The following is a 24,520-nucleotide window of genomic DNA, read 5'->3' as shown; positions in this document are numbered from 1 at the left end:
TCACTGTCCCCAAACATCAAAACACACCCAGGACCCCACATTTAACTCCCAAGGGCACCACATACCCTTGTAAATTGCTAAAAAAATACCTCCAGGAAACTTTTTTAGGGCTCTAAATTCCTCTCTCTTGCAGTGGACGTTGCATCGCATTTGAGTCTGTGACATCAGTGAAAATTCTCTAGAAATTCAAAGTTTTTACCTTAGGGGTAGATTAGACGCAGCAGCACCTTAGAAAGTTACAGGGTTCCTATCTTTAAGGAGAGACTCCAGGTCCCTCAGAAACAGAATTTCACAAGGGAATTAGAAGACAGTCAAGAGGAAAGTCAGTCATTCAGATTCTCGTGGGTTTTCAGGTCCCGCCCACTGAGCTGTATGAATTACCGTGCCAACGGGGATAATTGTGTTCTTAGTTTCTATTTGTTGATTTGGCAGTTTGAGGAGGTAAGAGAAGGGAGAAGAAATATTTTGTTGTTTAGGGGTTAAATACCTGAATAAAATAATCCTTATCTGGGCAGACTGGATGTGTTATTTCAAGTTTAACTCCAGTGCTTACCTAATTAGGTCATGGTTTCATGTGTGTTTGTGAATTAATGAAACTAAAAGAACCAAAAAAAAGGAAAAAAGGAGGATGAAATCAATCCTATGACTCTATTTTTTCCTTACTATTTTAAAGTTAGACACTTTCCACTGAGATTACATTGCCACTGCATAGCAGAGATACCAAAAAAAACCACCCACTGCCGTCGCAAAAACCACTTATATCCAATAAGGCCACATACACACACACAAACAAAAAAAAAACCCAAACCAGTTTATCAAGTTGATTCTCACTCATGGCAACCCAATGTGTGTCAGAATAGAACTGTGCTCCATAGGGTTTTCGATGGTTGTGATCTTTTGGAAGTAGACTGCCAGGCCTTTCTTCTAAGGCACCTCTGGGTGGACTGGAACCATCAACCTTTCAGTTAGTCGCCAAGCGCTTAACCATTTGTGCCACCACAAGGCCTTCAATAAGGTCGCAGAAATCATTAAATCAGATATAAGGGCAGGAAGTTCTCATACTTATTGGATACCCTTGGATTTATGCAGTTTACTCCAACTAAAGTAAATGGAAATCGGCATCCTTAAAAAGTAAAGATGTTAAAACATCAGGTAAAATTAAAACAGATTTACTAAAATTAGCACTGTCTTCCCAAACAAAATTGTTTGATCAAATTTCAGATAAAGCTCTTCTCAGCTAAGGAACAGACAGACACACACACACAAATTAAGCAACCCAGATTAACACTGGCTTTATTATACTGAAATGCTTTGGGCTCTTCTCATGTATTGGCAGTCCCCAGCTTTGAATGAGTGCCATTCCTAAATCTGCCTTTAAGTTGACTTTGTAAATAAGTCGGCACAGTTAGGGACAGTTTGTATCTAACGTCAGTCAAATGTTTGTCTTACTATATAGTACATGGTGTACATTTCTACGCATAAAAATCTTTAAAGAAACATTTTCAGATACACTAGAACATCTGTAACACAATAATACATAATAACAATGTTTTGATGCACACAGCAAAGTAGCACCCATTTGTTATTACAAACCATTGTATGTACCTTGATTTTCAACATAATGGGCTTTACCGGAGAACGGTTCCTAACTACAGGTAGGACATTCGTAGCCCAGGGACTGCCTGTATCGAAACTGAATTTAAATATGAGTCATATTTTACAATGACACTTACATGATTTAGCTTTTTCAGTATTTCTATTTCTGTTTCAACATTGAGAGCTGGATCCTTTGATAAACAAAATTAGAGTTCATTAGTAATAATAATAGCCAGTATTTTTAAAATATTTACAGTTAAATTTAGAGACCCAGAAAGGATAATGAATTAAATAACTCACCTAAAAACATTATGCAAAGGGCTTGGCAAACAGTTAAGCATTCAATCAACAGTACTAGCATTACATGCCAGGCCCCATGCCAAGCTTTTCATTCACAAAGATCATCTCATTTAGGCCTCACAATCCCCAAGTGAACTGGGTTCTATAATCATCCTCATTTTATAGGCAGGGCAACTGAGGCTCAGAGAAAAGACGTCACTTGCCCCCAGTTCCTACCACCAGAAGCAAATCTGTTTCCAAGCTAAACTGGTAAGGTCTACTTGTCTCATTAGCTGTGGAACTGTTTATATATGTAAAAATGATATGCCAAACAAAAAACTCAGACAAGAATGTATTTGCTTAGGATGCATGAAGAAAATGTCAAGTCAGATTTCTAATAATACAGTAGGCACAGGTTCCAATTTCAACTGCAGGCTAACATATTTACACCCATTTTGGGGAAAAGAAAATGCCTACCAGATTCTTCTGAGCAGAGAATGCTTCAGAGAACTGAAGCCGCTCTCCACTACAATTCCAAAAGGACAAATCCAGTAATCCAACCTCCCGGGCTACACACTCCACAAGCAAAGAGGATATAGAATTACATATTTATGTAGAAAGGATTTTGGCTCAGAAACTCAGATGTTTAATTTTAAAAGCCTGCCTCTTCCTGTAAGCCGTTAAACTCATTACCAAGTCAGGGTGTAGTCTGATGATAGAGAGGTCTAAAAGAGTCCAGCATAATTTGTAGAATGAAATTAAAAAGGAAAATTTTGTTCCAAGTCATTAAGACTCTGGTAGGTATTTTCTTTCCCCCCAAATGGGGAACAAATCCAAAATCACAGGGGGAAAATCTATAACACAGGGAACGCAGAAAGGAAATTCCTTTTGCCCCGTGAGAATGGCATTGTCTAGGGAGAAAAAAAAAAAATTGATCTTTGAAGAATGAAGTATAATAGCCAGAAACAGCTGGCTGCAAAGAAAAATGTGATTAGGGGCTGCATTTTACATTACTCCGTCAGCTCCTGTGCGAAAAGGCCAAAACATTTGGCTGTTTCACCAACCCAGTAAATGTGGACCACAGAAAAAAATAATAAAATGAATGGCTACTATATAAAAAGACTTTTAACATAATGTAATTAAAATGAAAAAGCCCTTAAACGCTAAGATATGCACTGCCACATTACCTAGCAGAGCAAAGAATTCATAATTACCTAAAAGATCAGCCAGTGAAACAGGTGAATAAATTATGACAAATGAAGTTGATGAAATAGAGACCCCATCATTAAAAAGGATACTTTAGGAAAGAGCTTATAATATAATGTGTATTTGGAAAAGCAAAATACAAAATTGTATATACAATATGATTTCAACCATCTAAAAACATGAATTCATATGAACAAAGACTAAAAGGAAAGAGAAAACTGAAAACAGCTGTCAGGGTACAGCAGTGGGATCACGGCTGGATTTTTTTTTTTTTTTCCTAATTTCCTTTCATTCATTGTAAAAAAGTCTCGTAACAACTTTGAACTCGGAAGGAAAAAATTAACTTCCTGCTATGTACGATGTTAAGCACAACCCAATATTTTTGGAAACAAATAATTACAAGTGAAAGTTTCTATATTAGTTGAAGATACTAGAAATTTTTAAATATTCTACGATACTCACAAATTCATATATCTGAGCAGTAAGTTCTTCCTGAGATTGAAAATCACCACTCTAAGGTTATTTTGGGAAGTTAAGGAGTGTCAAGGACAGCTGAACAGCTGAGCTGAGCAGTCACAAACACAGGTTACTTACTGCCTCTCTCGCAGAGCCAATAGCAAACTTCCTTTTGCTGATGATCTTTATAGCTACTTTCTTACATGTTTTCCTCTCAAAAGCGAGCTTCACCTCTCCACAGGCACCACTATAGAGAAAAATATAGTGAAAAACACTGTCAGGATGTGTTTAATCACCAGAACTACCCCTCTTGAGTCTGCCTCAACTATTACAAAATAAACAGTCCATAAAACAACCCTTCCATTGTCTCCGTTTTCAGAGAATATAGTGAAACCTCAAAAGTGTAAAATTTCAAGAGCATAAGTGGACCATCCGACAACTCTGCATCCACTCCAAAGTCCACTTTTTAAGCTGAGTGACACACACTTTAGACTCACGGTCACCCCAGATTGTGAAATGCGCAGAAAGACACTAAGAACAAATGAAAGCAAAATGACTTAGTGCATTTTTCCACAAATAACATGCCCACGTAAAAAGCACACCCACAAATACAACGCGCAGCAGAGCTCCATCACGAAAATGGCAGGGGGCGGGGGCTGCGTGGTTGACAAAAGACATGTCACGTGTGCATTATTTGTGTAAAAATATGGAATCCTACAGGTCTGGGAGAAATCAAATAGAGCAAGGTCTTTCCTGGTCAAAAATGAATGTCCAAAACAAATAGCAGGAAACAGAAACTACAAAGGAATTACATTCATTGATACACTTCTCTTTCCTTATCCTCTATCTTCAAAGGAAACGCATAAGCAGTAGATTCCATGAATTATACCACAAATAAAATCACAATACCTAAGAACAACAGAATGAACGTAATTAATGTCACCAAACTGAACATGTAAAAAATGTTGATATGGTAAATGTTTTGTTTCATATACATATATACTTTTCATTTAATTTACCACAATTTTAAAAACCTGTCTAAAAAACACAGAATATGCATGTGAAAAGAAAATTCAAACATAATCACCCAGTCTATAAATACGCATATTTGAAAACGAAATATCAAGACAAAAAAGTAAACTTTTAATAAATGTATTAGTATCATATAAAAAAACAGTACTACAGAATTAACCTGCTTGGAGCAAACTCTTACACAGATTTGCAATTTATTAGGACACTACTACTAAGGTAAGAATACTATCCAGGTTACTAACTAGCACAGGTTAACCCTAAGTGTGCCCTGTTTTCCAAAGCATGGTCAGCCCAAAGCAGTAACTACTACAGTCTCAGCCATCCATTACCTGCCTGAAGTCAACTGTTAAAACTGTTTCTTTTAAGTTGTGATAAATATGTAACAAAACATTTTTCATTTCAACACTTCACATGCACAATTCAGTGACATTAATTATGCCTGTCTTCATCGTTCAACCATCACCACCATCTGTGTACAAATTTTTCCATCATCCTTAACAAAAGCTCAGTCCCCTGTGTGATGAGTTCCCCTTTCTCCCTCCCTCCCACTCGTCCCTGGTAATCACTAATAAACACTTATCTCTATAAACCTGTCTATTCTAGATATTTCATATAAATGGGATCACACAATATTTGTCCTTTTGTGACTGACTTATTTCACTCAGGATGTTTTCAAGGTTCATCCATGTGGTAGCATGAATCAGGACTTCTTCTCTTTATGATCAAGTAATATTCCATTATATGTATGTACCACATTTTATTTATTCATTCAGCTTTTGGTGGACATTGAGGCTATTTCAATCTTTTGGCTATTGTGAATAGTGCTACAATGAACATTTTTGTTGTAACTACTGTTCTTTAAATCTGCTCAAAACACTTTCTAATTCTCACCTTTAACTTGAGAAATCCTCCCAGACTTCATGCAGCTCTAGTGTCTACCACGGTACAACCCCCACTCCTAGTGCCATGGGGTTGATAAATCAAAACCAAACTCACTGCTGTTGAGTTGATGCCGATTCATAGCAACGCTACAGGAGAGAGTAAAATTGCCCTGTAGGGTTTCCAAGGCTGTAATCTTTATGACAGTAGACTGCCACATCTTCTTCCCGTGGAGCAACTGGTACGTTCAAACTGCCAACCTTTCATTTAGCAGCCGAGCGCTTAACCATTGCACCACAAGGGCTCCTTTAATGGGGTTGATACATGACCAAAACTGAGCCAGTTAGGGGTAAATCTTCATGACCTTAAATTTGGCAATGAATTTTTAGATATGACAATAAAAGCACAAGCAAAAATGAGAAAAATAAATCGGATTTCATCAAAATTAAAAACTTGTGCACTTCAAAGGACACCATCAAGAAGGCAAAAAGAAAACCCACAGAATGGGTGAAAATATTTGCAAATCATGTATCAGATAAGGGACATGTATCTAGAACACATAAAGAACTCTTGCAACTTAATAACAAAAAGACAAACTAATTTTAAAAATGGGCAAAAGCTTTGAATAGACATTTCTCCAAAGAAGATATACAAATGGCCAATAAGTATATATAAAGATGCTAAACATCAGTAGTCAACAGGAAAATGCAAATCCAAACCACAATGCGATAGTACTTGATACCAACTAGAATGATTACAATAAAAAAGAAAAATAACAAGTGTCAGTGAAGATATGGAGAAACAAAAACTCTTATACTTTGCTGGTAGGATAATAAAATGGTTCAACCACTTTGGAAAACAGTCTGGCAGTACCCTCCAAATGCTAAGCATAAAGTTACCATAAGATCCAGCAACTGCAATCCTAGGTATATAACCAAGAGTAATGAAAGCATATGTCGACACAAAAACTTGTAAGCGAATGTTCACAGAAGCATTATTCAGAACAGCCAAATAGTGGAAACATTCCAAATGTCTATCGATTAACAGATATGATGATAAACAAAACATGGTACATTTAACATAATGGAACATTTGGCAATACAAAGAAATAACATGAATGAACCTTGAAAACATTATGCTAGTTGAAAGAAGCTATAAAAGACCACATATTGAATAATTTCATCTATATGAAATGTTCAAAATAGGCACAGGCATAGAGACAGCCAGTAGATTTGTGGTTGCCAGGGGTAAGGGGAGGGGATGATGGGAACTGAGAGCTAATGAGTACGACACTACTTTGGGGGGTGATAAAAATGTTCTAAAATTGATTGTACTAATGGTAGCAAAACTCTGTGAATATACTAAAAACCACAGAATTGTACAGCTTAAATGGGGAATTGTATGGTATATAAGTTATATCTCGGTTATATAAATCTGCTGGAAAAAAATGGTCACTTAAGATAAAAGTTATAAGGAAAAAATCATTAATTTCCATTGATCATTATCAAATACATCGATAATACGCCTAAAACAAGTAACGTCCTACTGATATTTTATGAATAGATAATGAATGATAACCAAAAGCTAACCAATGATAAATGTTCAGTAGAATATAAATAAAGTACAGTTTTGATAAGAAAAAAAAAAATTACCTTCCAAGGGTTTTTGACATGATGTATTGGTCTCTCAATTCTTTAGGATAAACTGACTGGTCATCTACAGTCAGATCAAAAAATACAAAAACTAAGGAGAAAAGGGCAGAAACAGGTATTGTTAACTCATTCAACAAAAAAAAGATAATTGAGCCTATAATTTAAAAAATTCATGGAATGTAAAAAGATTATTTAAAATCACATTTAATATGTAACCCTAAATGAATTATTTAGCTATGTTAATGCACATTGTGAAACCCTTGGGAAATAATAGTCAAATTTCATCCTTCAATGGAAATATACAGCATTGCTCTCACTACTTTGCAGGAAATTCATAATATAAATGCTATTCTTATTCCTTGACCTCAGAATATTAATCAACTGTACTAATCTAAAATACTCATGCAGATTAGCCCAGCCCCAGAACCAAAAAGCAATTAGTCTGGGCCTAGAAATAAAGTTCTAGGTAAGAACACATCTCAAGAAAAATTAGAACACAAGGCGCCACACCGAAAAAAATAAAAAAAACATAAACCCATTGCCATCAAGTCGATTCCAACTCATAGCGACCCTATGGGACAGAGTAGAACTGCCCCACTGGGTTTCCAAGGAGCAGCTGATAGATTTGAACTGCCTACCTTTTGGTTAGCAGCCAAGCTCCTAACCACTGCGCCACCAGGGCTCCCTAGGCAAGTACATATCTCAATAAAAATTAGAACACAAGTCACCATACTTGTACAGTAAAATCTGCAAAACCCGGAAGCTGGGTAAAGCAGAACCCTATTAGAGAAGGAAAACTCAAATATTTTCCACCAAAATGAGTGACAGAAAAGTGTTAAGACTGTATCCTGTCAAAGGTGGAAAACTTGCAAGAGACCCAGAACAAGGCAGTCCTGCCAAGTTCCAGCTCTCACAGGTTTCACCATATTATTTTCTCTAAGCCATTTATACATGTACATATCTGGTATTTTATACTGCAAACCATCTTGAATCTACGTGTAAAGCTAGATAAATAGCATTTTCCAAACAAATCCCTTTCATCTCTCTACTATTTGGCCTGTAACTAAAAAAAAAAAAAAAAATTTTAATAATTTAACCAGGTACCTCAGCCAAGCTTATAATCAGTTACCAAGCATTTAAATCTAAAGAGTCATCTATAGTAAATTTACAACTGCTTATAATATCTACAAAAGAGTGAAATTTATTAAGGCACTTGAGCTAGTCAGGTTTCACGTGACAGGCTTTGGCCTCCCCGGTGTAACCTAAGGTTTTGGTCTCCAGCACAAATCTGAGCCACCTGAGTGTGCTTTATTCCACGTTGATATTCAGAGCGTAGACGTTCGCCTAGAGAGTGAGACGTGTTAGCCTCCCACGACCTAACTCTTCTGTGCTTGTGGATATTTATGAAGCTATATGTTCCAGTGGCATCCAAAAATCTGGGAATGTGAAGGGCTGTGGGGATATACGTCTCCTAAGTGTCAAGAACTGCTTCAGGGATTACAATCGTGGTCATCCACACAAGCCAGGGAGGTAATCTACATGGGTGAGGCCGGGTTGAGTGTAACACAGCATGGAATAGTGGGTACTTGAACCGGAAACCATATCTCCCACCTAAGGGAGGCACTCCCCCACACCCACCACGTGCAGATCCCAGAGATACGGAAACACAGGATCTGTGTGCTCAGGTATTCTAACTTTTCAAACAAATCTGGATTTTCAGGTTAAAGTTACAAATATTAGAAAATGCCCAATAAAATGTCAACAGGTTGAATGCAGCCCACAGAGTATTGGTTCGGTCCACTATAATCAGGCACCTTTGTCCAAATTTAAAAAGGTGCTCCTTAGGAAGACCAAAGAGAAAAGGTGCCCCACATGGGCAAACCAATTAGAAAAAGGCAGCACACAGCTTGTCAGGTGGAAGACAGCCCAAATTTCAATGCCCAGTTGCCCCCTCGACCAGGTGCTCACAAATAGTGGAACATTATGAAGCTGCTCTGACTATAACTATCAGGCAGAAACAAGGAAAACGAAGTCAATCATAAAATGCCCTTGAGAATGCCCAGTATAGTCACTGGAAACCCTGGTGGTGTAGTGGTTAAGTGCTACCAAAAGGTCAGCAGTTCAAATCCACTAGGTGCTCTTTGGGAACTCTATGGGGCAGCTCTACTCTGTCCTATAGGGTCGCTATGAGTCAGAATTGACTCGATGGCAAAGGGTTTAGCTTTTTTTTTTTGGTACAGTCATGGTTCCCAGATGCCAGTGTTAAGATGAGCTGCATAAGAGCCACCCAAACAAAACCAAAACCAAACCTGTTGCCGTCGATCAATTCCGACTCATAGTAACCCTACAGGAGAGTGGAGCTGCCCCATAGGGTTTCCAAGCCTATAAGTCTTTACAGAAGTAGACTGGAACATCTCTCTCCCACAGAGCAGCAGGTGGATCAAACTGCTGACCTTTGGGTTCACAGTCAAGTGCTTTAACCACTTTGCCACCAACACTCCATCACCTGGACAGGACACTGCAAATCCTCAGACCTACTGGATCAGAATGTGTGGTAGAGTGCCTGAAAATCTGTATTTTTAAGATGATACCCCTCTCCCAAATGCACCTACCTCTCCAAGTCACTATGACTCTCAGGTAGGTTTAGAAAGCTCTGGGTTTTTTATATAAAAGAAACAAAAGTATTCCTCTTGTCTAAGGAATTAAAAACACTATGAGCTGTCTTTAGCACTCTAGGTTATTTTTGTCAGTTATTCTTTCTAGGGAAACCCTGGTGGCGTAGTGGTTAAGTGCTATGGCTGCTTGGAGATTTGACCAGAGGGTCAGCAGTTCGAATCCACCAGGTGCTCCCTGGAAACTCTATGGGGCAGTTCTACTCTGTCCTATAGGGTCACTGAGTCGGAATTGACTCAACAGCACTGGGTTTGGTTTTGGTTTATTCTTTCTAGACAACTCTGAATGACAGATGTTCATTTTTAAATGTGAGATTCATGAAGTTTTAGGAGTGGATGCTTACAAGACGACGATACCTGATGATGACAATAAATGTCTTCACTTGCACAGGGTAATAACCATGTGGTACTTAAGAAGTTTTTTTTACTTAAGAAGGTCGAAGGTGTACATTGAGCCTCTTATGGAAAAAGCCATAGTCTAATGACTGGCATATAACAAGTGCTCAATAACTGTATGCAAAGATGGATGTACGGATGGACAGGTAAGGAGGAAGGAGGGAGGAAGTGAAGAATAAAGGATAAATTAATGGCCTAAAACAACAACTCAGACATATCTAAGACTGATGTGGTATAAACTGAGTCAATTAATGAACTATAATTTATCTTAAGCAATGTGTTAATTCGCATGACAGGATACAGCTTTAAATAAAACCATCAAACCAATGAAACCTAAGAAAATCTGCCTTGCTGTAACTTCTTCATAGTTTAAAAATGCAATTAGGTAACATGTTTGGTGCTTCTGTTCTGCCTCCTAGTTTGCTGCATAGTGCCTGAGGTCTTAAAAGCTTACAAGCTGCCATCTGAGGTGCATCAATTGGTCTCTATTCACCTGCAGCAACGGAGGAAAAAGACTCAGGAGGAGGAGGAAATGGAATGTGTGGCTAATTGCCTCCACAAACATCTGCCTCCTTTGCCATGAGACCAGAAGAACTGGATGGTGTCCAGCTACTATTGCTAAACACTTTGATCAAAAATTCTATAGAAGAATCCTGATCAAAAGGAGGAAAATGCAGAACAGACTTCATATTTTCATGGACTCCAGGCTTTCTAGAGCCATGGAGGCTGGATGAACCCTTTAAGCTACTGTCCTGAGATAATTTTTAAACTTTAAAACCAACAATAGTTTAGCTTAACTAGTAAAAAAAAAAAATGTCTGCCTTGTGCATTATGCTCTTTTAAGATCTATCTATATGGGATCAAACTGACAACAGCAACCCGAAGATTAGAAAGGAACCTTAGAGGACAGTAAGTTTATGTCAATGGGGGAGGAACAACTCAGAAAAGGATGGTGAGAATGGTTGTACGACTCGAAGAATATAATCAGTGCCACTGAATTGTACATGTAGAAACTGTTGAATTGGTGTATGTTTTGCTGTGTATACTCTCAACAACAAATAAAGTTTTTTTAAAAAAATGCAATTAAGACTGAATTGAATCTTGAATGCAAACTCTCTTAAACCATAATCTACAAAGACAAAAACGTCAATCTTCCTTTTATATAAAAAAAACCCAGTGCCGTGGAGTCGAATAGGAGGGGAAAAAAAATCCAGTAACCACAACATCATAATATTACCTTTATTATTCCATACTGAAAGTGCAATTTCACAATTGTTATTCAACGGAAGGCGTCTTCCTTTCCCTACAAGCTCTCTATTTACAAAGGTTCCATTCCCACTGTGATCTTCTATGTATGCGATGTAAGAGTTTTTAGGACCCATTTCCTAAAATAGAGAACATTTTATTTCAAAGTTTTAACAGAGGGGATTTATAGAGAAACAATATCTAAGAGAAATGACTATATTACCAGCTCTCCCAAGTATATGGATATTTGTCACCTACTCTGAAAATCCGAAAGTGTTTCTTGCTATATGTCCGGTATTTGTCTGTTCTTTTCAGCAGTGGCTCATCGAAGCAATATTCACAGCTTCTGTCTCTCCCAAACCAGTAGTTGTCATTAACACACTCTGTAACACAAAAGCACAAACCACAGGGCTATTGAATTTAATGTAGCAAACACCTCGAAAAAAAAAGTTCATAAATTCTACTTGTAGGAAAATAGCCTAAGAAGGTGATCAAAATTATAGATTTGTTTACGGAAGATTTTATAGCATTCAGTTAAGGGGGAAAATAAAATTTTCCAACCATAGGTTCAATATTTAATTATGAAATAATAAGCAGTCATTAAAAGTCCTCAAATAATCTTCATGACTTATAATAATAGTTAACAATATTAACAAACTCCTGCTTAATACTCACCAAAGGTTTCCCACTAAATATAAAAATTGTACTCCTCCTCATGGCCTGCTAGATGCAGGATCTGGCCTCTGCCTCCTTTCCAACCATACCTTATACCCCTACCCCCTTGCTAATTATATAGCAACCCTGAACAGGCTGGGCTCACACCTGCTTCGGGGCCCTTGCGCTTTCTCTCCCCCCAGCTACGTGAATGGTTCATTCTATATTGTCTTTCAGGGTAAGACTCAAATATCATCTCCCACTAGACTTTCTACAGAAGCAAATCCCTACCTCGCCATCCACCTCTCATCATAATGATATCCTGTTTTACTTCCTTTAATTGTAATCATCTTGATTATCTGTATATTAGCACCCCTCGTTAGAACAAAAACTCCAGCCTTGGCTCAGTTGTTTAAGAGTACAGTGCCAGTACCTAGGAAAATTCAAATGGTAGGCAATTAAATGTTCAAAAGACAAACCAGGGAAAATATTAGTAACTTATAGCACAGATGATTAATTCCCTTAATATAGATAAAGTGCATACAAATCAATAAGACAAACAACCCAATTGAAAAAGAGTAAAGAATATGAAAAGATAACTTACAAGGGGTGGAAACACAAATGGCTCAAGTATATGAAGAGATATCTGAGGTAACTCAATACAAGAAACTTTTAAAAACAAAACTATATTAGCATTCCCTGTTTCACCTATCCAATTGATAAAGATCAAAAAGTCTCATATTACTCCATTGTCCATCAAAAGATAGATGAACAAACAAAATGCAGTGTATATATGCAATAGAATAGTATGCATTATATAAAATCCAACACCTCTTTATGATAAAAGAATACTCAAAAAACTAGGAATAGGAGAGAACCTGTCCAAGCTGATAAAGCGTATCTACCAAAAACATAAAAACATAAAAACAGCTAACATCATACTAACCCTATAGTGCAGTTCTACTCTGTCTTACAGGGTCGCTATGAGTCAGAATCAACTGGATGGCAATGGGTTTTTTTTAACATCATACTTAATGGTGAGAAACTGTAACCTTTCCCAGTAAGACAGGGAATAAGACAAGGATGTCCACTGTCCCTATTTTTAGTCAACATGTACTAGAGGTTTTAGCCAGGACAATTAGGAACGAAAAAGAAATAGGAAGCATCCAGATTGGAAAGGATGATGGCACAATCTTGTATACAGGAAATTCATAAAAAGGAATAAGGTTCTGATATATAATACAACATGGATGAATCCTAAAGAAATAAGCCAGAAACAAAAGGAAAAAATATTATCCCAACTATAGGTACCTAAGAATAGGCAAATTCATAGGGACAAAAAGGAGAACAGAGGTTACCAGGGGCTAAGGGGAGAGGATAAATGAGAAGTTATTATTTAATGAGTATAGAGTTTCTGTTTGGGATGATAAAAAAGATATGGAAATAGACAGTAGTGACAGTTACACAACATTGTGAATGTACTAACACCACTGAATTGTACACTAAAAAATGGTTAAAATGGCAAACTTTACATTATGTATGTTTTATAACAGTTAAAAAAAAGTCTCAAACTGTGTTGGCCATCGATGTGGAGGAGCAGGCACAGTCAAACACTACCAGTAGAAATGTGAATTTGTACACAGTGTAGGAAGCACAATTAGGCAAAATCAATCAGAATTACATATGCACACACCCTATTTTGGATTGAATTGTGTCCCCCCAAATATGTGTTGGAATCCTAACCCCTATACCTATGGCCTGACCCAAGCCATATCGTTTCAATCGCCTCATATGCATGTGAAAGCCAGACAATGAAAAAGGCAGAAAAAAAACTGACGCATTCTGACTGTAGGTGAAGAATACTGAATACCCTGTGGACTGCCAGAAGTGTGAACAAATCAGTCTTAGAAGAAATACAACCAGAATGCTCCTTAGGAGCAAGGATAGCCAGACTTCAGTTTGCTTACTTTGGGCACACCATCAGGAAAGACCAATCACCAGAAAGGGGCTTCAAGGTTGGTAAAGTAGAGGGTCAGCGAAAACAAGGGAAGCCTTCACTGAGAGAGACTGACACAACAGCTGTAACAATAGACTCAAATACTGCAACCATCATGATGCGGGCTCAGTGACAGTATTTCATTGTGCTGTATATAAGGTCTCTATGTGTCACAGCCAACTTGAGGACACCTAACAGCAACAACATACCTGTACACGGAATCTAATCTAATGTAATCACCTTTCATAATGCAACCTAATATAATGTAATGTAATCAATCAGTTGAGGTCATAGGGTGGATAGGAAACCTAGTCATCTCTGAGTTCTAGAAAAAGCACCATAGACACTGGCATGCATGCACATACAGAGGAAGAGAACATGTGAGGACACTCTACAAGCCAAGAACCAAGGAACACCCGGGGCTACCAGAACAGTGAGAAATTAAGTTTCTGTTCTTTAAAGCTTGTTACAGCTGCACTAGCTAAGATACATCCATTGACTTGGAAATTTCACTTGAAAAAATTTATCCTGTACCCAGTTACCACTGCTGACTGCTCTGGCAGGGATCACAATAGAGGGTCCAAACAGAGTGGGAAAAAAATGTAGAACAAAACTCAGAATTCACACACACACAAAAACTAACCAGGTCCTCTGGTCTGACAGAGACTGGAGAAATCACAAGCGTATGGTCCACGGATACCCTTTTAACTCAGTACTGAAGTGACTCCTGAGGCTCATTCTTCAGACAAAGATCAGACAGGTCTATAAGGCCAACAGAGCCCTATGATGTAGCGGTTAGGAGTTCGGCTGCTAGCCAAAAGGTTAGCAGTTTGAATCCACCGCTCCTTGAAAACCCTATGGTGCAGTTCTATGCTGTCCTATAGGATCGCTATGAGTCAGAATCAACTTGACAGCAACAGGTATAAGGCCAACAATAACACACATAAATGACGTCGATTCATAGCTCAATTATGAATATGAGACTAATGGGCAAATCAGCCCAAAAGCAAAGGTGAGAAGGCAGGAAAGGACAGAAAAACTGGATGAATGAAAACAGAGAATCTGGGGTGGAGAGGGGGAGAGTGTTGACACATCACAGGGCTGGCAACCAATTTGGCAACAAAACTATTTGTGTATTAACTGTATAACGAGTAACTAATTTGTTCTGTAAACTTTGACCTAAATTACAATAAAAAAAAAAAAATCCTGCAACCTTCACCTAAAGCACAATTAAAAAAAAAAAAAAATGGTGAAAGGGAAAAAAAAATTTATCCTGCAACACTGTCCTCGTACGGACAGGTAACGTGAAGCTTGCCTCCAAAATGTCTCCCTTTGATTCCATTCTGTTTAGACCTTTGGCCTGTCTTCTTCCTCTTTTCTTTAACATTATTTACCCATTTTACAAATGAGGACTGTGAGGCTCAGAGAAGTAATATCACCTACCTGAGGTCTCACAGCTAGCAGAGGACAGAGCTAAGACTTAAACCCAAGTCTTTCTAACTGCAGGACCCTCATCCTTGCCCCCTTAACAATTATACACCCATATTTATTTTTTTCCTTTTTTTTGTTTTTTTCCTCCTCTCTCTTTCTCTACCAGTTTCTCTCACTTTCATTTCAAACAGGAACAAGCCTCCCTTGGGCTCCACAGTTACCTTGGCTGCTAATTTCTTTACCCTTCAAGGCGAAAGTATATCCCAAAACACTCTCACCCCATACTCACTTCTTTCCCATATTATAGGTTAAGAACATAAGCTTAAAGTCTTAAAGTCCCTGGTTCAAATCCTTCCTCTACAACTTCTGACTGTAATACTGTAGACAAGTTACTTAATTTCTTTCTAAGCCTCAGTTTGCTATTCAGTAAAATAGAGCTAAGAATAATAATTCTCACTCATAAGATCATTGTAAGGTTTCAATAATAGGGTTCAACTACTATACCCAACAACTGCTGAATACCCATTCTTCTCAAATGCACATGGAACATTTTCCAGGATAAACCCTAAGCTAAGTCAGAAATTGCCCTCAGAAAGACAGCACACAATACAGGGGAGGTCAGCACAGTTGGACTAAACCAAAAGCAAAGAAGTTTCCTGAATAAACTGAATGCTATGAAGGCCAGCGTAGCTGGGGCAGGGGTCGGGAACATGGTTTCAGGGGACATCTAAGTCAACTGACGTAATAAAATCTATTAAGAAAACATTCTGCATCCCACTTTGAAGAGTGGCATCTGGGGTCTTAAACGCTAGCAAACAGCCATCTAAGATGCATCAATTGGTCTCAACACACCTGGATCAAAGGAGAATGAAGAACACCAAAGACACAAGGCGATTACGAGCCCAAGAGACAGAAAGGGCCACATGAACGAGAGACTACATCATCCTGAGACTAGAAGAACTAGATGGTGTCCAGCTACAACTGATGACTGCCCTGACAGGGAACACAACAGAGAACCACTGAGGGAGCAGGAGAGCAGTGGGATGCAGACCCCAAATTCTCATAAGACCAGACTTAAATGGTCTAACTGAGACTAGAAGGACCCCAGTGGTCATGGCCCCCAGACCTTCTGTTGGCCCAGGACAGGAACCATTTCCGAAGCCAACTCTTCAGACATGGATTAGACTGGACAATGGGTTGGAGAGGGATGCTGGTGAGGAGTGAGCTTCTTGGATCAGGTGGACACTTGAGACTATGTTGGCATCTCCTGCCTGGAGGGGAGATGAGAGGGTGGAGGGGGTTAGAAGCTGACAAAATGGACATGAAAACAGAGAGTGGAGGGAGAGAGCAGGCTGTCTCATTACGGGAAGAGTAAGTGGGAGTGTGTAGCAAGGTGTATATGGGTTTTTGTGTGACAGACTGGCTTCATTTGTAAGCTTTCACTCAAAGCACAATAAAAATTATTTAAAAAAAAAGAAAAGAAATTGCCTTCAATAATTTCAAAAGGATTAAGGTCATATGAAGTATGTTCTCTCATAACAATGTAATGAAATTAGAAATCAATAACACAAAGAAATTTGGGGAAGTCACAAACAGGTGGAAATGAAACAACACACTGCTGAATAATCAAGGAGTAATGACAAAGAAAATTAAAAAAAAAACTTTGAAATGAATGAAAATGAAAACACAACCTAATCAAATTTTATGGTATGCAGCTAAAGCATTACTTAGAGGAAAATGTGTAGCTGCAAATGCCTACATGAAAAAACAAGAGTGCTCACTTCAGCAGCACATATACTAAAATTGGAATGATACAGAGAAGACCAGCATGGCCCCGGCGTAAGGATGACACACAAATTCATGAAGCGTTCCATGTTTTTTGGTAAACTTTCACTTAAAGTGCAATAAAAATTAAATAAGTACAATGACAGAGAAAGAAAAAAAAAGAATTAAGAGTTCAAATCGATTACCTAATTTTCTGCCTTAACACACTGAAAAAAAAAGAGCAAATAAAACCTACATCAAACAGAGGGTCGAAAATAATAAAGATTAAAGCAGAAATTAATGAAATAAAGACTAGAACAATAATAGAGAAAATCAATGACACCAAACGCTCATTCTTTGAAACAGAATTTCAAATTCTCATGGAATCTAGATTTTCTTGAGCCATAAAGGCTGGATGAACCACCAAAATGATCGCCTTGAGATAATCTTTACACCTTAAACCAAAAATATCCCCTGAAGTCTTCTTAAAACCAAACAATAGTTTAGCTTAGCTAGTAAAGAATATCTACCTTGAGCATTACACTCTTTTAAGAACTATCTATATGGGATCAAATTGACAACAGCAACTCGAAAGATTGGATAGGAACCTTGGGGGCAGTGAGTTTATGTAAATGGATGAGGAACGACACAGAAAAGGAGGGTAAGAATGGTTGTACAACTCAAACAATGTAATGAATATCATTGAATTGTACATGTAGAAACTGTTGAACTGGTGTATGTTTTGTTGCATATCTTCTCAACAACAGATAAACAAAAATTTCTAAAAAGTTGGTTCTTTGAAAAGATTGACAAAATTGACAAACCTTTGGCTAGACCGGTCAAGAAACAGAACACTCAAATACTTAAAATCAACAGAGAGAAGACTCAAATATTAAAATCACTAAGAGGACACATCATGACTGTCCCTACTTAAATAAAAAGGATTAGAAGGGACTATTATGAACAACTGTATACCAGATGACACAGATAAAATGGACAAAGTCCTAGAAAAATATAAATTACCAAGAAACAGAAAATCTGAATAAACCTATAACAAGGATAAATATTGAATTAGTAACCAAAAAACTTCCCACAAAGAGAATCCCAGGCCCACATGGCTTCACTGTATCTTCCTCCAAACATTTGAAGAAACAATAATAGCAATTCTTCACAAACTCTTCCAAAAAATACAGGAGGAAGAAATCTTTTCCAACACATTCTATGAGGCCAGTATTACTCTGACACCAAAACTAGACAAAGACATCCTAAGAAAACCACAGACCAATAACCCTTATGAATACATATGCAAAAATCAACAAAATACTAGTAAATCAAATCCAGTAACATAAAAATACCATACATAATCAAGTGGGATTTATCTCAGGAAAGCAAGGTTGATTTAACATCAAACATGAGTTAATGCAACATACAGTAACAAGAGAGTAAAGGACAAAAACCACATTATCCTTTCAATAAAAAAAAAAAAAAATTGATATAGGCAAAAAAGCTTTTGACAAAAGCCAACACCCCTTCATGATAAAATGACACTCAAAAAACTAGAATAGGAGGGAACTTCCCCAACCTGATAAAGGACATTCTACCAAAAAAAAAAAAAAAAAAACACAGTTAACATCATACTTAATAGTGAAAGACTGAAAACTTTCCATGTAAGATCAGGAATAAGACAGAGATGTCCATTCTCCCTATTTCTCTTCAACATTGTTCTAGAGGTTTTAGCCAGGGCAATTAGGCAAGAAAAAGAAATAGAAAGCATCCAGACTGGAAAGGAAGATGACACAATCCTGTTGTCTTAGTTATCTAGCGCTACTGTAACAGAAATACTACAAGTGAATGACTTTAACAAAGAGAAATTTATGCTCTTACAGTCTAGGAGGCTAGAAGTCCAAATTCAGGGCAGCAGATCCAGGATAAGACTCTCTGTCAGTTCTGGGGAAGGTTCTTGTCATCAAATCTTACCCTGGTCTAGCAGCATCTCAGGACAAGGACCCCGGGTCCAAAGGACACACTCTCTCCCCCTGGTTCTTCATTCTTGGTGGCATGAGGTCCCTCTGTCTCTCTGTTCACATCTCTCTTTTACATCTCAAAAGAGATTGACTCAAGATACAACCTAATCTTGTAGATTGAATCCTTCTTCATTAAGGTAACTACCTCTAATCCTGCCTCATTAACATCACAGAAGTTTTACCACACATAGAATAATCATATCAGATGACAAAATAGCAGACTATCACACAATACTGGGAATCATTGCCTAGCCAAGCTGACACACATTTTGAGGCACACAATTCAATCTCTAATACTTGTATATAGAAAATCCTAATAAATCTACAATAAAACTATTAAAAACCCATTGCCGTCAAGTCGATTCTGACTCATAGCAACCCTATAAAACTAACAGAGCTAATAATTGAGTTCAATAAGGTTGCAGGATATAACATCAGTATACAAAAATCTACTGTATCTCTATACACCCACAATGAATAATCAAAAACAAATGATATTAAGAAGACAATTTCATTTATAATAGCAACAAAAAGAATAAAGTACTTTAGAATAAATTTAAGAAAAATTTAACAAAAGAGATATAAGACATATAAACTGAAAATTCAAAACATCAATGAAAAAAATTAAAGAAGACATAAATAAATGCAAAGGCATCCCATGTTCATGGATTGGAAGACTTAATAATGTTAAGATGGCAATACTCCTCAAATTGATCTAAAGATTCAATGTGGTCACTGTCAAAATCTGAGCTGGTTTATTTCTAGAAATTGACAAGCTGATCCTAAAACTTATGTGGAAATAGAAATAATTCACAATAGCCAAAATATCTAAACAGGAAGAACAAATTAGTATTGAGACTTACACTCCTCAATTTCAAAATTTACTACAAAGCTTCAATAACCAAGAGTGAGTAATACTGACATAAGGATAGACATGTAGATCAATGGAATCTGTTAAGAGTCAGACATTTTGTCATGGATTGAATTATGTCCCCCCAAAAATGTGTATATCAACTTGGTTAGGCCATGATTCCCAGTATTCTGTGGTTGTCCTTCATTTTGTGATTGTAATTTTATGTTGGGATGATTAGGGTGGGATTATACCACCACCCTCACTCAGATCACCTCCCTGATCCAAGGTAAAGGGAGTTTCCCTGGGGTGTGGCCTGCACCACCTTTTATCTCTCAAGAGATGAAAGGGAAGCAAGCAGTGAGTTGGGGACACATACCACCAAGAAAGCAGCATCAGTAGAGCGCGTCCTTTGGACCCAGGGTCCCAGCGCCTAAGAAGCTCCTCAACCAAGGGAAGTTTGAGGACCAGGACCTTCTTCCAGAGCTGACAGACAGAGAAAGCCTTCCCCTGGAGCTGATGCCTTGAATTTGGATTTTTAGCCTACTTTACTGTGAGGAAATAAATTTCTCTTTGTTAAAGCATCCACTGTGGTATTTCTGGTATGGCAGCACTAGATAAGTAAGACACATTTATAGTCAATTGATTTCCAAGGAGTGTTCAATTCAATGAGAAAAGAACAGTCTTTCAACAAATGTTGCTAAGACAAATAGATATCCACATGCAAACAATGGGGCTGGACCCCTCCCATCTCATACTATATACAAAAATCAACTCTATATGGATCAAAGACCTAACTGTAAGAACTAAAACTATAAAACTATTGTAAGAAAATATAGGTGTGAATCAACAGCATAACAATAATGCTTCTATTTATTGAGTATCATTATGATGATTATCCTACCTGACTTCATACACATGTTCTCACTTTTAAAGATGTGGCATCCCACTTCACCTTTTCCCAGCATTTTCCTGTTTTACACTCACCATACATAAGCCCTAAGCCTATTTTAAACATATGGCTTAAATGTGTAAAAAAGAACACTCCAAATGTTAAGTTCTAAGTTTAAAGTTATACAGGGACCTAGCGAACATATGGAATGTCTACTTGTTACTATTGTTTCAATTCATGAAAGTGGACATTAAAGGGCTAACAGCAAGGTACAAAATGATACATTAGTCATTCATTTCTTTATAATATTACTTTCTATTCTGTTAACTTCAAGTTCATGTTTTTAAACATAGAGGTCATTTTAATCTAAGCAGGAAGAAAAAAGCTATTTCAAATATACCCATAACAAAGCCTGATTACTGGAACTAGGAGCTATCAGAGAGAATGAACATACTTAAATTGCAAGGTTGGCTGCTCTGAAGCAAAAATCAGCAGCAGGTAACTAATAAATAGCCTTCCCTCTAGTCTCCAAAACTACAAAACTGATGCTCTGAAATCATCACAAACCACCTCAGGGTTATTAATTTGCAAAGCTTCCAAGATTCAATGAGAAATGTTTACAAGTTTGCATGAAACTGCAGTTTTCTGGGGAGAGTCCACAGCTCTGTTCAAGAACCTCAGCCCAACAGCACAGCACAAATGCCCAAAAAGTATCTGCTGTAAGAATAAATAAAGGGAATCCAAAAGGGGTTAAGAGCTAATGTACGACCCAACACTGCTTCCTCAGTTTCATCTTCCATCACCATCAAACTCCAGAATCACTCCAGGAGCGACTCGAGCCTTCTACTACAACTTACTGTAGTTGTCTTTCTGAATGAAACATTGCATCATATAACAAAGACGCTTACCGAGATTGGAGAATCCATCCTGAAGGGCCCATAATCGAGCCCAGGGGGCCGGGATGGGCTCCTCTGGTTCTTGGTCCTCGGGAATAGAGTAGAGTTCCTGAGTGGACACTGTGTCTACGGAACTCAGCGTCCCGGAGCTGGAGTGAGAGGACTGACTGGATGTGTGTACTGTGCCAGAGGAGGAGCCAGATGTGTTCTGGGACTGCGAAGAGCCGTGGGGCTGTGAGGAAAGGCCAGGGGACTGCAAGGAGCTGCTGTGCGACTGCCAGGAGGAGGAGAAGGCGGGCTGAGAGGAGGTGGCGGACTGAGAGGAGGTGGCGCCTTGAGACTGTGAGGAGGTGCCGTCTTGGGACTGCTGACAATCCATATCTGCCTCTCGAGACATCAGGACCTCAAAAAGCAAGTGTTCACCAATAAGATAAGTTTCAAGGAACAAAACTTAAAGTTCAAGAGTGAAAGGTGGGCAAATTACAATGGTTTTAAATTAAAAAAAAAAAAAGACAGGATACACATGCTCTGCAAAAATTAAAATGCTACGTCTGCTGTGAGCACTATGCTCTTTTAAGATCTATCTACACGAGATCAAATTGTCAATAGCAACTTGAAAGGTTAGACAGGAAATTTAGGAGGCAATGAGTTTGTTAGTGTGGGAGGAACGAAAATGGCTGCACCACTCAAAGAATGTAATCAATGTAGATTTGTAAATGTAGAAGCTGTTGAATTGGTGTATGTCCTACTGTGTATATTCTCCACAACAAAAATAAGACAAATTATTTTAAAAAGTTAAAATGCTAACAATTTAGACCAATAGTTTTTGAGTTGGGGGGAATGGGGTCAAAGGCTCAAAAGCTTACATTCCCTCAATTTTTAAAAATTAGAAATGAAACCTAAACCCTATTCATTAATACAACTAACACTACACTTAAATTTCATATATATTTTGAGAGGGAAAGAAGGCGGGGAACTGTCAGGTGGACAAAGGTAGAAGCTGAGCAAAGAGAAACCATACAATGGCTAGGGTTGTCATTGACATAAAACACATCGGATGTCTCTCCTTCACCCTGACCCAGGCCTACTCCAGAAGGACAGAGACCATATCCAGTTTGTTCATTCCAGATCCCCTGGCACCTAACTTGGGTCAGGCCACTTAAAGAAACAGAGCACAAACCAGACTGCTCTAAACAACTCCACCTAGCTCTTCTGATGCTAAGTAACTATGGGTTCATCTTTTCAGCATCCCAAAAGGCCTTCCATTCTGGACAGAATTCTGAACCATTCTCTGAGTCACAGATACCATAACAGAGGCTCCCTTTCTTTAGACTTAACTTGATGGATAGTTATACTCAAACAACAGAACCTCCTGTAAAATCAAAGTAACTTGCAAGCCTGATCCAATTTGACTTTTTTTTTTTAATGGAAGTATTTCCTTTCCCCACATTCAGGTTAATCCTTCAGGAGAATGTTGTAAACAACGTTACTGCATTTACACAGCTTTCAAGATACAAAGGTCCTGAGGAGCTTTTCTTAAAACACACCAGGAAGGTGATGCCAGAGCTGCGTCTGCCACTCCAGAACCTGCTGGTCTAAAACTGCCTCAGCCAGGTTGGGTCCTTCTGTAGCTTTCTGAACAAGACTTCTTCGCCTGCATCTAGTCCCCACCCTTTGTAAGTGGAGAAAGAAAGAGCGTGTTAAGAGGTGGCAGCCATCATTTGCTTAGGACAAGGGTCCACCCACTCAGACAAAAATAAAGAGCTGGGACCACCCCGGCCTCAGCAATAGTGAGAAGGTATGGTGGAGTTGCTAGAGGTGTAGAGCCTAGGAGTCAGAGGCCTGCCTCAAATCTTTGCATGACACTGGGCAGGTCCCAATCTCTCTGAGTCTCAGTTTACTCATATGAAAAAAGCAAATAAATAGTGAGGATTAAATGAAGTGATGCATGTAATGCTAGCCCTCTGCTCTACCCACCTCCCCCTCCACCCCAGTAATGCATGATAACTGGGAGCTACTTATATCAGCAGGCCATGCGGAGTGGGGTGTGAAAGGCCACAATAACCACAGCAAAACCCATGACTGTGAACAGACTTCCAGTCCCGAAGAATCCTACAGCGAGAAAAAAGCCTCACATATGCAACACAATCTTTTTTCATTAAAGAAACTGAGTCTCAAAGACGTCTCGTGCTGGCTGCCCATTCCCTGCCACCCCATCCCTCACACTTAAGGCCACTCGCAAGGCATCCGCTACACACACACACATAGGGCAGTGGGTTTCTTGTTCCTGCAGCGCATAGCAGCTAAAGTGGGTTCGCCAAAAATACTTACGATATTGAATTTAAATCATGGCAGTAATCATTAACATTCATAGAACTCCTTACAAAGCAACTTCGCTGTGATTTTTAAGAGCATAACTTTTTAACTTCCCACCTTCTAGGTCTAGGCCAGTAGCAGCTTGTAAGTCACGAGGGAATGTAAACTTCACCTCCAAGTTTATCTACAAAGAAGGAAGAGTCGCCCACGTACTCGCCTCCCCCCCTCCCCCCCGGGAGCTCAAATTCGGCAAAGCGGAAGCTCCAGAGATTCTGCTCGCATAA

The 24,520-nt window shown here is 38.4% G+C and overlaps 1 protein-coding gene and 1 non-coding gene across 10 annotated transcripts in view; one reads left to right on the top strand and one right to left on the bottom strand.

Annotated features, from left to right (window-relative positions):
* Nucleotides 1–24,520, bottom strand: part of CHEK2 (checkpoint kinase 2) — a 47,529-nt gene that overhangs the window by 22,684 nt on the left and 325 nt on the right. For 5 of the 9 annotated variants that reach the window (XR_002787964.2, XR_002787963.2, XM_023559268.2 and 2 more), the window contains exons 2-7: nt 21,933–22,323; nt 11,672–11,796; nt 11,406–11,553; nt 7,101–7,191; nt 3,676–3,784; nt 1,734–1,787 (exon numbers count right to left, since the gene is read on the bottom strand). Coding sequence is in view for 7 of the 9 variants with exons in the window: in XM_023559268.2 (XP_023415036.1) it covers nt 1,734–1,787; nt 3,676–3,784; nt 7,101–7,191; nt 11,406–11,553; nt 11,672–11,796; nt 21,933–22,317 (912 nt within the window). In the remaining 2 variants the exon portion in view is untranslated. Of the gene's footprint in view, nt 1–1,733; nt 1,788–3,675; nt 3,785–7,100; nt 7,192–11,405; nt 11,554–11,671; nt 11,797–21,932; nt 22,324–23,467 lie in introns of those variants that run through there. The other 4 variants (XM_023559264.2, XM_023559265.2, XM_023559269.2 and 1 more) reach the window with 4 other exon arrangements.
* On the top strand, nt 17,268–17,374 carry LOC111753117 (U6 spliceosomal RNA). Its single transcript, XR_002787972.1, has one exon. It is a non-coding gene; the product is annotated as a U6 spliceosomal RNA (small nuclear RNA).

Source organism: Loxodonta africana, chromosome 19 (genome assembly GCF_030014295.1).
Source record: "Loxodonta africana isolate mLoxAfr1 chromosome 19, mLoxAfr1.hap2, whole genome shotgun sequence".
NCBI classification, from domain to species: domain Eukaryota; kingdom Metazoa; phylum Chordata; class Mammalia; order Proboscidea; family Elephantidae; genus Loxodonta; species Loxodonta africana.
This window is presented reverse-complemented; position numbering and strand designations above follow the sequence as displayed.